Source organism: Erpetoichthys calabaricus, chromosome 11 (assembly GCF_900747795.2).
Source record: "Erpetoichthys calabaricus chromosome 11, fErpCal1.3, whole genome shotgun sequence".
NCBI classification, from domain to species: Eukaryota; Metazoa; Chordata; class Cladistia; order Polypteriformes; family Polypteridae; genus Erpetoichthys; species Erpetoichthys calabaricus.
In genome coordinates this window covers 61,668,187-61,681,242 of record NC_041404.2, presented here as the reverse complement: position 1 = coordinate 61,681,242, position 13,056 = coordinate 61,668,187, and the positions used below count along the sequence as shown (strand labels likewise).

General features: G+C 38.1%; 1 protein-coding gene across 6 annotated transcripts in view; it reads left to right on the top strand.

Moving 5' to 3' along the window:
• LOC114660456 (transcription elongation regulator 1-like) overlaps positions 1 to 13,056 on the top strand; it is a 75,515-nt gene that overhangs the window by 12,090 nt on the left and 50,369 nt on the right. For 4 of the 6 annotated variants that reach the window (XM_028813163.2, XM_028813160.2, XM_028813159.2 and 1 more), the window contains exons 3-6: positions 1,116 to 1,271; positions 4,028 to 4,271; positions 5,308 to 5,583; positions 11,425 to 11,487. In XM_028813163.2, the coding sequence (XP_028668996.1) occupies positions 1,116 to 1,271; positions 4,028 to 4,271; positions 5,308 to 5,583; positions 11,425 to 11,487 (739 nt within the window). The remainder of the gene's footprint in view (positions 1 to 1,115; positions 1,272 to 4,027; positions 4,272 to 5,307; positions 5,584 to 11,424; positions 11,488 to 13,056) is intronic. The other 2 variants (XM_028813167.2, XM_028813162.2) reach the window with 1 other exon arrangement.

Below are 13,056 nucleotides of genomic sequence, written 5' to 3'. Positions count from 1 at the left end.
AATGAAATATGACTGATGCCTTCATTATAGAAAAATATGTTGCATTTATTTTCAACTAGCAAACTGCATTCTTATTTCTGTTATTGCCCCTTTTTTAGATTTCTGTTGATGCCTTTTTAAGGTAGTAAAGTTCATATAAGTATGAAATGGAACTTCGGCAAATATTAAAACTTTTTATATTTATGGGACTGTTAAGTAGTTTCCTCTGCTGTAATGTTAAATCCTTAATAATACTTGAAGTAAATGTGGCAGGCGTATGCACACGGGCACTGTTCTCATCCCTACCACCTTCGCCATCACTTCCTCTACCTCTTCATATCTTAAATCATTTTCGAGGCAGATTGAACACTAAAGTGAAAAATTAAGGAAAATGTGGTAAGTAATTGCAACAAAACAGTGACTTAATCAGTTTTATGTCAGAGTAAAGGTTAAGCCTAAAACCTAATGCGAAAAGATGCTGATGAAAGACAAGAAGAAGTGGGCCACTAGGGTGGAGAAAAGAAGAGCTGCTCAGGAAGCAGCAAGCGCATCAACCTCTGAGCAAATGAATGCTAAACGTACAGAGAAAGAGGATGAAAACTAGGAATGCTCAAGTCAAATCTTCCGTTATTATCATTTAATATTTCACAGGGTCACACGTTTTCTGGTTTAGGGTTGTTTTGAATGACTCCACTGCATATGGCTGATGTTTTCAGCTTGCACTGCTTTTGCCTTACACCAGTGTTGATTGTCAACCGTAACCCAGTTTCGCAATTTTAAGTCCATAGATGACGCACTAGCAGCAACTGCAAGCAACCTCCTCAGTGGAAGAAGTATGATCATGGGGTCATCCTTGGTGAAATGAGCTCTTGTTGAAATGGGTGAAGTTAATTGTACAAGGCTGCTGATGCCTGACTGTATCTCTAATTGAATTTGAAAACATGTGCAAATCATACATATAAGACAGTGTTGTATGATTTCAAATAATAACTGTTATAATGATCATAAGTTCTGTTTTCTCAAGTTATACGGTGCTTGTTTGGTTCACCTGTACCATTTTCATATTGTAAATGTCCAGGAAAGGAATTATGTTACTGGAAAATTGAGAAAATTTAAAAGCTACCTTTTATTTACAGAGACCTCCATTTATGCCTCCGCCAATAGCCAACATGCCACCCCCTCCTGGGATATTGTTTCCACCAGGGATGCCACCTGTCCCAACAGCAGGGGCACCAGCACAGCAGCCACCCACTGAGGAGATCTGGGTAGAAAACAAAACTCCAGAGGGAAAGGTAGGTTATGTGGTTTTGCTAAGCAACTGATGATAAAAAAAAAAATAGCATTCCTTTACGTGTCTGTACTATTTTTAGATCTTTTCTATGTAACTTGAATATTTATTTCCATGATTCTTACGAGTACAGTGACCATGGTTCTAATAAATTAACTTGAATTTTTTCAAATTCCTTTTTCACTGTTAAAGGATAAGTAGTCAAAATTGTGTTCTAAAGTGAAGAGGTTTCTATAAATTTTTAAAAATACATAGCCTGCCCTGGTGTTTTATGTCACGGGGCATGAAGCCCTATGGTAAAGAAAAGCTTAAAAACTTAAAAAAGGAATTTGTCCGTTTTGAAGTGGCAAGTTTTGATATTAAAAAATATACTTTCCGTGTCTCTGTGCCAACTAAAGGGATCTGATAATAATGGTTTTCATGCATCTTCCTGGTACTACTTTTTTTGAGGTAAGGGTGTTTCCTATCTGCTTGCGTGAATGCACTGGCCTTCTTGAGAGGAGTTCTCACTTAAATACGGTAGGGGGGATTTGGTGTGGGTGTGTAGGGTAGTTTTATACACAATTTACATTACATTTCTATTAAGTTATAATATCGTAATAGAAATTATACCACTTACCATAATGCATTTCCTTGCCATAATACACTTTCAGGGTGCGAATGATGCCCAAACCCAATGGTTGAAGCACTGCTGTGCAATTGGGTGGGAGGAATTCAACGTGAACATTATCTAAATGTGGATGCATGTTGTGGACAGCACAGTTATCAATCAGAAGCCGAATCATCCTGTTCTTCTTCTTCATATTGTGAGGTTTCTGAACTCTTTTGGGATCCCCCCCACCCATCGGGAACATAACGATGAAGTGCATCCTGTAGCACGATTGCCGCATCTGTGTAAGATTGTTTGTCCGTTGCTGGGGCAGGGCAACAGCAGGCTCACAGCGATGCAGTGAAGCACCACAGAAGTGAATCCTAAAAGATCGTGGTCACACTATAAATCCCCGTCTTACACCCCAAAACACGAGGCTGAGTCTCAGTGCTTTAGCAAAACAAGCTTTATTCAGCTTGAAACAGGAACAGCATGGTTATTTATTGCGGGATCCGCCACTCTCCTATACACCGACACAGCAGTCAGGCAGCGTTGTTACCAGGTTAGTTGCCAAGTAATCCTGTTCCCTGCATTTACAATGTTCCTTTGCCTCACCAATCGAGATCTTTTCTGTTTGTTTCGGTGAAGAGCTGCAGCAGAGCTGTGAGCCTGCTGTTGCCGTGGCAATGGATAAACAGTCTTCCACAAACGCGGTGATCGCACTTCGGGACGCTCTTCGGCGTGTCGTCTAGTTGGGGGAGGTCCCAAGAGAGTTTAGAAACCTCACATTTTCTTGAAAGAATGCCGCATTAATAGGGAATGTTTCTTGAACGAGCCTCACTGAATCGCATAAAAACAGCTTTTTTGGTGTCTTAAAATGCAACAGTTTGCATACATTTGCAGAGATTTTTCTTCTTTTTTTTTGCATATAACAAAGACATAAGCATTTTATTTGTCATTCCAACAGATTGCACATCACAAACATTAACACTGTTAGCGTTTTTTCGTGTCTGCTGTTTCTATAAGAGGGTGACAATGAGTTAAATTCCAATGGATGTTTTTCAAATGTTGACGAGCAGCAAACAGGTATCACTGAAAATCACAGAAAACAAATACAGCAAAAAAAAAAAAAAAGGCACAGTATGAGGAAAATTCGAAGAGAAATTTTTTTACAAAGATTCTGTTTGGGGATCGTTGTGCACAACTGAGCTGGGACCACAGAACTAACTGCTCTGTGGATGATTCATTCAGGCATTTCAAGGTCACTTCGTTGTAATGAAAGTATCTGCTGAATGTACTTTGCAGTAACGAGATTTCTGTAGACTCGTGTCATATGGGGAAACTGTCGGGACCATAAAAATACTTCATTGTAATACTCTCTCAGCTCGGTCTTTCTCCATTCTCTGCGCCACTGCAAAGCCCCACCCGCCTAGCGTTCTGAAAAGTGTCCTCAGTGAAGGGGGCAGCCATTTTGCTGTAGCCGTTAACTGAGTGAGTCTCCGTTGCCAGCAGTTCTCTCACGACAGGGGTTGGGGACCCCTGACTTAATCAATAAGTGCTTCATCAGCAGTAATTGACTTCTCATTAAGAAACTGGGTTGGAACAAAAACCTGCAGCCACTGCTGCTCTTCAGGACCGACATTGCCCATCCCTGCCCTAGGGGGTGAAAGGGTATTGTGGGGGTAGACGAGCACTGAGGTAGGGCACACAGCCCATCTTCTTTGAAAGTGGCTTAGTTACATAGTATTTTTTTTTTTAGTATTGGTGTAATATGTAAGCTGTTTTACAATATTTGTGTAATCTCAAGACTTGGATCGATGCTCAGTAACTTTATTAGCTTCCAAAAACTGGGAGTATTTGGTAAGGTTTTAGGTTTTTGTTTTCTGGTTGTCTCTGTGACTTCTATTATAAAATGCCAGGACAGGCTATTTATTTATTAAAATTTATAGAAAATGCATAACTTTAAAGCACAATTTTGCATGGCAAATGCATATGTACAACTTTTGTGAAGAAATAATTATAACTTGAAAAACGGCAAACTTGTCCTTTAAAAAAAAAAAAATGTAAGCTTTTCAGTGCAATATCTAAAAAAGAAAATATCTTTTTGTAATATTGAAGACTTTTTAATAATAATAATAATAATAATAATAGCAAATGCTGTTTTCCTTTAGGTGTACTATTATAATGCAAGGACTAGAGAGTCTGCTTGGACCAAGCCAGATGGGGTTAAAGTTATCCAGCAGTCTGAACTAACACCAGTTATGGTCACACAAACCACAGTTGTTTCATCTGCCAGTACTCCTGTGGTCAGCACCTCCGCCCCACCAGTGTCCACACAAGCTATGTCTACTACGTTACCCATCAGTTCTGCCGCTCAGACCACTTCTACGCCAGCTGTGTCTCAGGTCATATCCAGTAAGTAAAACAAATATTCTATTTTGTCAGGTTCCTCTGTTCCTGAGTGTTGCAGATTAGTTTTATATTCAGTGTAAGTGGCCTTCTTTCACACACCTTCATGACAATGTCAGCAGTCTTCAAAATTTTCTTCGGTAGTATAACTAACTAGCTATATTGTGTTTACACAAATATATAATGTTTATGGAAGCGAAGGTCTGTGATATGGTTTGCATATTTGTAGCAAGAGATCCATAAAGGGAGAAAAAGGGAAAATATTATGGACTGTTCTTTTCTATGACAAAAACAAAATATTGACTACAAATAGAAGAAACACAGTTTGCAGCATTCCATGCAATGCTTTCCCAGCAGTATACGTGGGACAAACATCTAAAAGACTCGCAACATGTATACAGGAACATCACAATACTATCAGAAGGAAAGGCCCATAGTTTCTGATTTACACACATACAAGTTCCACTGGACACACACTTTCACAGTGTTCCACTTAAATAAAATTCAGGGCCAATACTAAGAGTGCCAGAGAGCTGGCTGAATCTTGGGTGTCTAATTGATAACACCATTAACACACTTGGACTTGAACCCAGCATATAGAGGCTTTAAAAAGAAGAACATCTAAATAATAAAAAAAGACTTTATGACCAACATCTTCCAAAGCCCACCTTATTAATCCGCTCGCCCTTCACCTGCTATGTTTTGATTCCTGAATGTCTTATCATTTTCCTTTGATGATAACATCTGGTAGGTTGTCGAAAGCTTAGGAATAAAAAAACTATTTTAAGATACATGACTCATTTTCTCCCCTTGTGCATCTCTAGCTACAAATTATATATAAATATATATACACACACATGCAGTATAAGCAAATATTTTTGTCGAACTTTGTTTAAAGCTTAGAGCCTAAGTTTGTAACTTACAGGTTTTACTTGATATTAGGAAATTGAAAATGTAATACTTTGTATGGTGTCAGACATTAAAAAATAAAAAATTTGGTGGTTATTAGTGCAAATCTGACTCTTTATTTTTCCTTGTTCAGCACCCATCAGTCAAGACATGACATCTACGGTTACTTCGTCAGTTACTCCTTCAGTCAGTGTGTCAACAGTCACTCCCACTGTGGCTCCGGTGCAGTCTGTACCACTTACAGTCCCTCAGGCAGTCCCTCAGGCGATGCCTCAACCGTTGCCACAGAGCCTGCCATCTCCTGTGCCCCACGCTGTACCCCAGCCTGCAACTGCTATTCCAGCCTTCCCACCAGTTATGGTACCGCCTTTCCGTGTGCCTTTGCCTGGCATGCCCATCCCACTACCTGGTAGGTTTGCCAAAGTCTTGAAGGTGCATCTTGCCTCACATGAACATCTGTTTGCTCTCTTTTTTTTTTTTTTTAATTTGTAAGCCTTATGTTGTTTTTATCTGGAACAAATATATATTTGCTTCTTGAAAGGCTTGCTTTTATTTTTAACTGTTGGCCACAGGAAAATTGTCATAGCTAATTTTTAAATGATGTGAAAACTCTGTTTGCTTTTTCTTGTTGGCTAACCACATTCGTAAAGCTAATGCCAGTTTTTGTTGTCTGACTGTTGAGGAATGCTTAGTAATGAAATGATTGAATTAGATTTTTGTATGTCAGCTGTTGGTATTTTACAGAAACAGAGTACATCAGGCTGAACTTTACTTAAGATAAATGCCATGTTAAAAACATAATAAGGCTATAAATATCTGTTAGTGCTATTTATTACATTATTTCTGTTTTTGTGATGGGTGTCTAAGGCATTTCCAACTTCCTGTGACTGCCGTTGATAGTGTAACGCATGCTTGCTTATTCAAACATCCCTGTTTTTTTTTAATTTTTTTTATTTTTTAACACAATGTAGCAATGTCTACAATAATTAATTATTAAGTCCCCAGATGCTCTCAGCACTGAAAGAATTCCTTTCAGAACCAGTGCTGACTTTGTGTGTATTTAATGCACATGCCTATAGGAGCAAGGCCTAGTCCAGGGGTCCTCAATCACAGTCCTGGAGGGTCGCAGTGACTACAGATTTTCATTCCAGCCAGTTTCCTAATTAAAGCTCAGTCCTTGCTGATAATAAAACTTGGTATTTAACTCTGTACCTTGTTAGCACTTGTATTCATCAAAGACAAATTTTAGTTCCATTGTAGATCAGAGATCTTCAGTTACAGTCCTGGAAAGTTGCAGTGGCTGCAGGTTTTCACTTCAACCAATTTCTTATTTGGAAGTCATTTATTTATTACTGAAGCAATATGTTATTTGGGCTTAATTTTAGTTACATTGGCTGCTACAATTCAGCACCCTTAATTGCCTGTTTTAGTTTTTAGCAGCTGCATTTAAATTTGAATTATTGCCAGTTATCTTAACCAGACATTAGTTAATAATGAAATGCAGATAGCCAATAAGCCAGCAGCTCTCCTGCTAACATGCTTCCTTTTTAAACTGTGCATATGCACCATTGATAAAAGTTTAGAAATGAATGAGAGGAGAATTGGAAGGACCATTCAGTTTAAATCAGTTCTGGTCCACAAAACACATGAATAATGTTCTCAGAGAAGGAAACTCTACAATGCAAATACAATTTCTCTTGGATGAATGAACGCACTAGCAGGCCAAACAGTTACACAGCAAGATTCATTATCAGCAAGGACTGTCTTCTTGTTAGGAAACTATTTGGAAGGAAAACCTGCAGCCACAGTGGCCTTCCAGGACTGTGATTGAGGACCCCTGCCCTAAATTATCACTGGGAAGGTTAGAGCCATTTTAGAGACAAAGGCTTGAACTTGTTCAGCATGCATCGGGTTATATTTATTCTGAAAGGTGCAAACGCTTTATTGATTCTAAGGGGAAATAGCAGCATTACAACAAGCAAAAACTGCACAAAAATCACGCAAGATAAAACATTTTTATTAGATTATGGAAATAGAGATATTGAAATTGATTAAAATATATTCCAGCCAGAAGTAAAAGCGCACCATCTAAAGGCAACTGGTAAGCATTCTGAAGGTGCTGCTCAGAGTGCTGTGGTAGAGTTGGCTTTGTGTTAAATATGTCCCACCAGTTCATCAAGGGTGTTGCACAGATGGCATGGAACAGTGATAGCCAGCAGCTTAGCCAATACCTTCCTTCTACACCTGCTTTGAAAGAGTCCAGACTAGCACTCAGAAGAGCCAGGTTTTTTTAACGAACATGTCAAGTCATTTGACATCAGCTTACATAACAACCCACTACATAAAAGAGCATATTTGTGATAAAAGGCAGGCATTGTGGCACAGTGGTTAAGGCTTTGGACTTCAAACTATGAGGTTGTGGGTTCAAATCCCACTACTGACACTGTGACCCCGAGCAAGTCATTTTACTCGCCTGTGATCCAGTTGGAAGAATAAAAGAATGTAACCAATTGTATCTCAGATATTGTAAGTTGCTATGGATAAAAGCATCGGCCAAGTAAATGAATGTAATGTAAAATTTTTGACCTGCCCCAGAGAATTTTATGGAGGCCTGTGAAGTGACATGAGCAAAAAAAAAAAAAATCACCCAAATTCTCTGCAAAACCATTAGCTTTTTGGCTTTTGTCCTTTTAGGGTCTCTGTAGGATCTGCTGTAAATCAGAAAGTTTTATATATATTTTTTTTGGCTCTTTGACTTAGTTTACCTGAACCAACTAAAATTCTTGTCTCTCGGTTAAGAATGTAATTTAGACAGCCATTCTCTTCCTTAAAGGACTAGTCCTCATAAATGTGATATATTTTTTATGTTACTTATCTCATAGTGTTTAGTGGTCGCAGAGATTAAAATTTGTATCATTATGTTTTAATGCAAAATGAAAAGATAAAGGTTTATTATGAAGTAAAAGCCAATAGTGACTAAAGCTGTACAATATCAAACAGTGTGTGGGGAAAAAAAACGTGTTTTATGATACATAATCCACACATTAGTTTTCCAGCCGTATTCTCAAAATGTCCAAAATGAATGCTTTATTTTTTTTTTCTTTGCTAAAATGATATTAACTGCGGTGGGTTGGCACCCTGCCCAGGATTGGTTCCCTGCCTTGTGCCCTGTGTTGGCTGGGATTGGCTCCAGCAGACCCCCGTGACCCTGTGTTCGGATTCAGCGGGTTGGAAAATGGTTGGATGGATGAAAATGATATTAAATATTTACTTCCGGGATAAACGGGAATCTAAAGCCTCATGGTGTTGACTTTTTGAATTGAAGACAGGAGTTTTGACCAGTGATGTGTGCTGATTATTCTAGAATTATATATTTAACATCATTTTATCAAACATTCATGCATTTTGACTGTTTGGAGCATATGACAGGATAGCTGACAGTGGATTATGTGACGTGAATAACGAGATTTGTTTCTCTTTTACATGAATGTTTTTCACATTATTTACTTTTGTATGGCATTGGTCACTATTGGCTACTGTTATCATCTTTTTTTCTCTCCTTTGTGCATGAAAACATGATATTAAAAATTGTTCTCTGCCTTCACTGCAATCTATTAGGGGTAAGTGAGATATATACTGTGTGTGTGTGTATATATATATATATATATATATATATATATATATATATATATATATAAAATTCATTTTGGGTATTCATTTTAATTTCACCAGAATCTCTTTGGGTTTTCTAATACTGAGCTGCAAATGTTTCCTCCACGAGGCCTCTGCGTTTCTCCTTGTGTCCACCAGTTATACATAATTGCTAAGTCATCAGAGACCTTCAGGTACCTGATGTGTATGGAGTGGTCTGCCCTTTAATTAGTTAGTAATCAAAGAAATGAATGGTGCATCAAAATTTTTTTAACCCTAAAATATCTTTCATCCTTATGGACTGCATGGCTTTAAAGGCAGTAAAGAAGTACAAAATATGATGCCTAGTAAAGTAAGCTTGGTTGAATGGCAGAGGTTTCCCAAAAAAAAAAAAAAAAGCCCTTCAGTGGAAAGTGATCTCTTAAGTCAGGTGTCCACAAAGTCTGCCTGGTCTGGGGGGCTGTAGTGGCAGCAGGCTTTTGTTCCAACCCGTTTTATTTAACAAGGAGTTAATGATTGCTGTTAACACTTAATGGTCAAGGAACATTCTCATAATTCATTTTAGTTTTGGGGCATGGTGGCAAAATGATAGCTGTAAGGTAACCAGGGTTTGCATGTACTCCCTATGTTTGCGTGAGTTTCCTCTGCATGTTGTGGTTTCCTCTTCCACCCACAGGCCAGACACATGCAGGTTGGGTGAACTGGTGACACTAAAGTGGCCTTAGTGTGAGTGTGGCATGTCTGTCTGTGTTCACCATGCAGTGATTTGGAACCTTATCTAGGGATTGTTCCCCTCTTTTTTTTTTTTTTTCCTTGTGCTTGCTGGGATGGCCTCCAGCTGCCCCGTGACCCTGCTCAGGATAAATTGGGTTTAGAAAATGGATGTATTTTGGTTGTCTCACTAACTAAAATTCCCCACCCTCATTTTCCTGTTGAGCTGCTGCATACATGGTTTTTAATCACTTCTTAATAACAATTACTTGCAAATAACAAAGGAACCAGCAGTTCTCTGCCTAATTCCTTTCCATTTACACCTGTTAGTATGTATTGAAAACTGTCTGGTTTAATTAAATATTTAAAAGGAAGAGAGTTACTTGTCCACTTCAGGCTATAAATCACTGGGATGATAATCTGCTTTATAAGATTCACCTGATATGGCAGTGTGAAAATACTAACACACTATACAGTTTTTGGAAGTACCGGTTTTTAATTAAGCAGTCAGGTTGGAACGAAATTCATGCAGCGACTACTGTCCTCTGGGACCGACTTTGTAGACCCCTGCCTTAGGTGATCAGTATGTTTAGGCTTGCCCCCGATTTACGTGGTTTTGTGCCTCCGTTTCTATAGCAGACTAGCATTTACATGTATTGGCATGGCAGATGCTTTTTCCCCAAAGCAACTTACAAACAAAGGTCAGTCTGTAAATTTCTAACCTGCTTAGTCTTGAAAAGGGTCGCAGGGGCTACTGGAGTCTATTCCAGTCAGCATAGATGCAAGGCAGGAACAAACCCTGCACAGGGCGCCAGTCCATCGTAGGGCGAACGCACACACCAACCACATGCTATGGCCAGTTTAGTAACGCCAATCCACCTAACCAGCATGTCTTTGTACTGTTGGATAAAATGTGCAAGCTCCATGGAGGGAGGACCCGGGATGTAAACCCAGGTCTCATTACTGCAAGGCAGCAGCACTACCACTGTGCCTTTTCCTATTAAAAAAAGAGTCAGCATTATCAAATAAACTTAACTCTAGGGGTCTGTTGTGACACAAGTATTATAGGACTAGTATGCAAAATTGACCATCATAAGTGAGGAGCTCTAAACCAAACAAAGCAGCCCAAGACTAGTCGCTATTTTCTTTGCTAGTAAGAACCTCTTATCAAAGCAATTCTCAATTACAAAGGTATTCATAGAGCAAGAGCGTCTTCAAGCACTCCTCAAACACACTGAGTGAGGTAGCAGTTTGGATGGAGGAGGGCAGCTTGTTCCACCAGCTAGGAGCTACACATACACTGAGTTTGGATTGAGATAGCAATGTAAAGGAATATGTGCAGTGCCAATAAATCTGACTGTTGGATTATAAAATGGGGATGATTTGGAATTTAACATGTGTGTCCAGTAGGTGTCAGTGTTTAATAACTTTTTTGGAAACAATTCATCTTTAAAATTGAAAGACATTACTTTCTGTCTTAAGAGATGTGCAGTTAAAACTGAATTTTGAAAAGGGATTTTTAAATATATTTCCCACAGTGGATTAGAGGTTTAATGCTTTCCTTTTAAACAATGCTACAGTAACGGTCCATACTTTTAGACTCAAAATACTTTAATTTTTATTCAATGCTCAAAATTATATGGAGATGGTAAGACTTTTTTTTATGAAGCTGGTAGCTTGTGATTTGTCCACTATGTGTTACCTATACTTTATATCAAAATGTCAAATTTGTGGCAGCTACACAGAATGCTTGCATGCATACGTGTTCTTCTTTTATGCTGTTTTTGTTTTCTTTTTTTAAAAATCCCACATAGTAGGGGTTTTTAAATTTTGTTTTGGCAGCTGACGTTTTTCTGTGTCCAATATGCTTGCTTATCCGTTCTTACAGGTGTAGCAATGATGCAGATAGTCAGCTGCCCATATATAAAGGCAATCGGTCCCAACAAAAACGGTAATTCTTTAAAAATCTCAAATCAGTCTTCTTTGTTAGTTGGCATGTTAGTGAATGTTGTGAGTTATGCTCTTTATTATGCCCTGCCACAATTACTGAAGTGGTAAATACAGTAGTGTTCAAATAACAAGCTTAGAGTGAGTGTTGGCTGAGAAGCAGTGACAGGCTAATATTTCAAGCCATCAGTTTACACATCTAATGAAGCGTATTTTGTTATTTCTTTATTTTATATCTAGGTACAAACATGAAGGTGATTTGTCATTAATAGCATATCAGTTAGAATTAGTCGTTTTAGAGCATTAGGAGCTTTTTTTTTTTTTTTTTTAATTCATTTTAGGATAGGCCAGGCTGAAAATAGAAATAAATTCTTTTGAGATATACACAAGTTTCAGTCACTGTAATGCATTTTCCGTGGAGGCTTAATGATGCCTTTCATGGCAAATTTGGAAGCCGTTTTTATCTCTTGATCTTTATCTTGATAATCTCTCAGAGTTTAATTTGCTTTGCAGATTAATATAAGCTTGGAGGCAGCTCTGTCTTTTGAAGAAAAGTTGATTTAGTTGATCCGTTTAAGGTTCTTCGGCTTTCTTTTACACATTTTGTAAGCACATTCCAGTGGAAAGCTTGCATGGATGTATTATATTGCAGGGCAGAGTAAGCAGTTTTTGTTTTTAAAGTGATTGTAGTCTTAAAGTACTGTAAGTGCAAACCAATTTATAAAATACCTTTCTGTGTTCTACTAGCTTTGTGTTCCTGTCTGACTGATCATACCATTGTTTGGCTTATTTATTTTGAATGCAGCTTCACCTGTGTTAAGTAACATCGTCATGTTGTGGCATGCTTGCTTGATTACTAACATAGAAATCTTTCTTATTTTCTCTTCAAAGTGCTGTTTCAAAATTTACTGTGATTACTGCTTATGGTTTTTGTTAAGGAAGTCTTCACCCAAAGATAATTTTTATATCTGTTACTTCCCATGGGGTGTTTGTAGCGATGGCCGAGAATAATTTATAATTGCATATGTTCATGGAGATCAGAGAGAGCAAAATTCCTGATAACAATAGGCAGGATTTTAACAATAGTAAGCAATACCAAAACAGCCATGAAATGTCTCAAACTACTGGAAATGAAGAATGCACATACCAGGTATCCAGTCATATGCTCATATCATCCCAAACAACATGTATTTTTTGTTAAACTAAACAGAAGTAGTATGGTGATGTGCTGTGTTAGCCATTAAGGATGCAATGAGAGGTGAAGCAAAATTATACTTTTTAATGGCTAACTAAACAGATAATAATATGCAAGCTTTTGAGGCAGCTCAAGCCTCATTTCCAGGAAAATTGTCTTGTGTGCAACAGCAAAGTCCCGTCTTTGCTCCTCAATTCCTTGTCAGGAGTCTGGACTTGAATTCAAAAACTTACTCTCATTTGAATGTGCTTTGCTGTTGTGCCTGACGCTAGTTTCTCCAGAAAAGGTTTGTTGAACTTTTTTTTTTTTTTAGCAGAAAATACATATTTGGGATTTTGCGTGGATATGACTCCATAATTGACATTTGAATTATGCAAC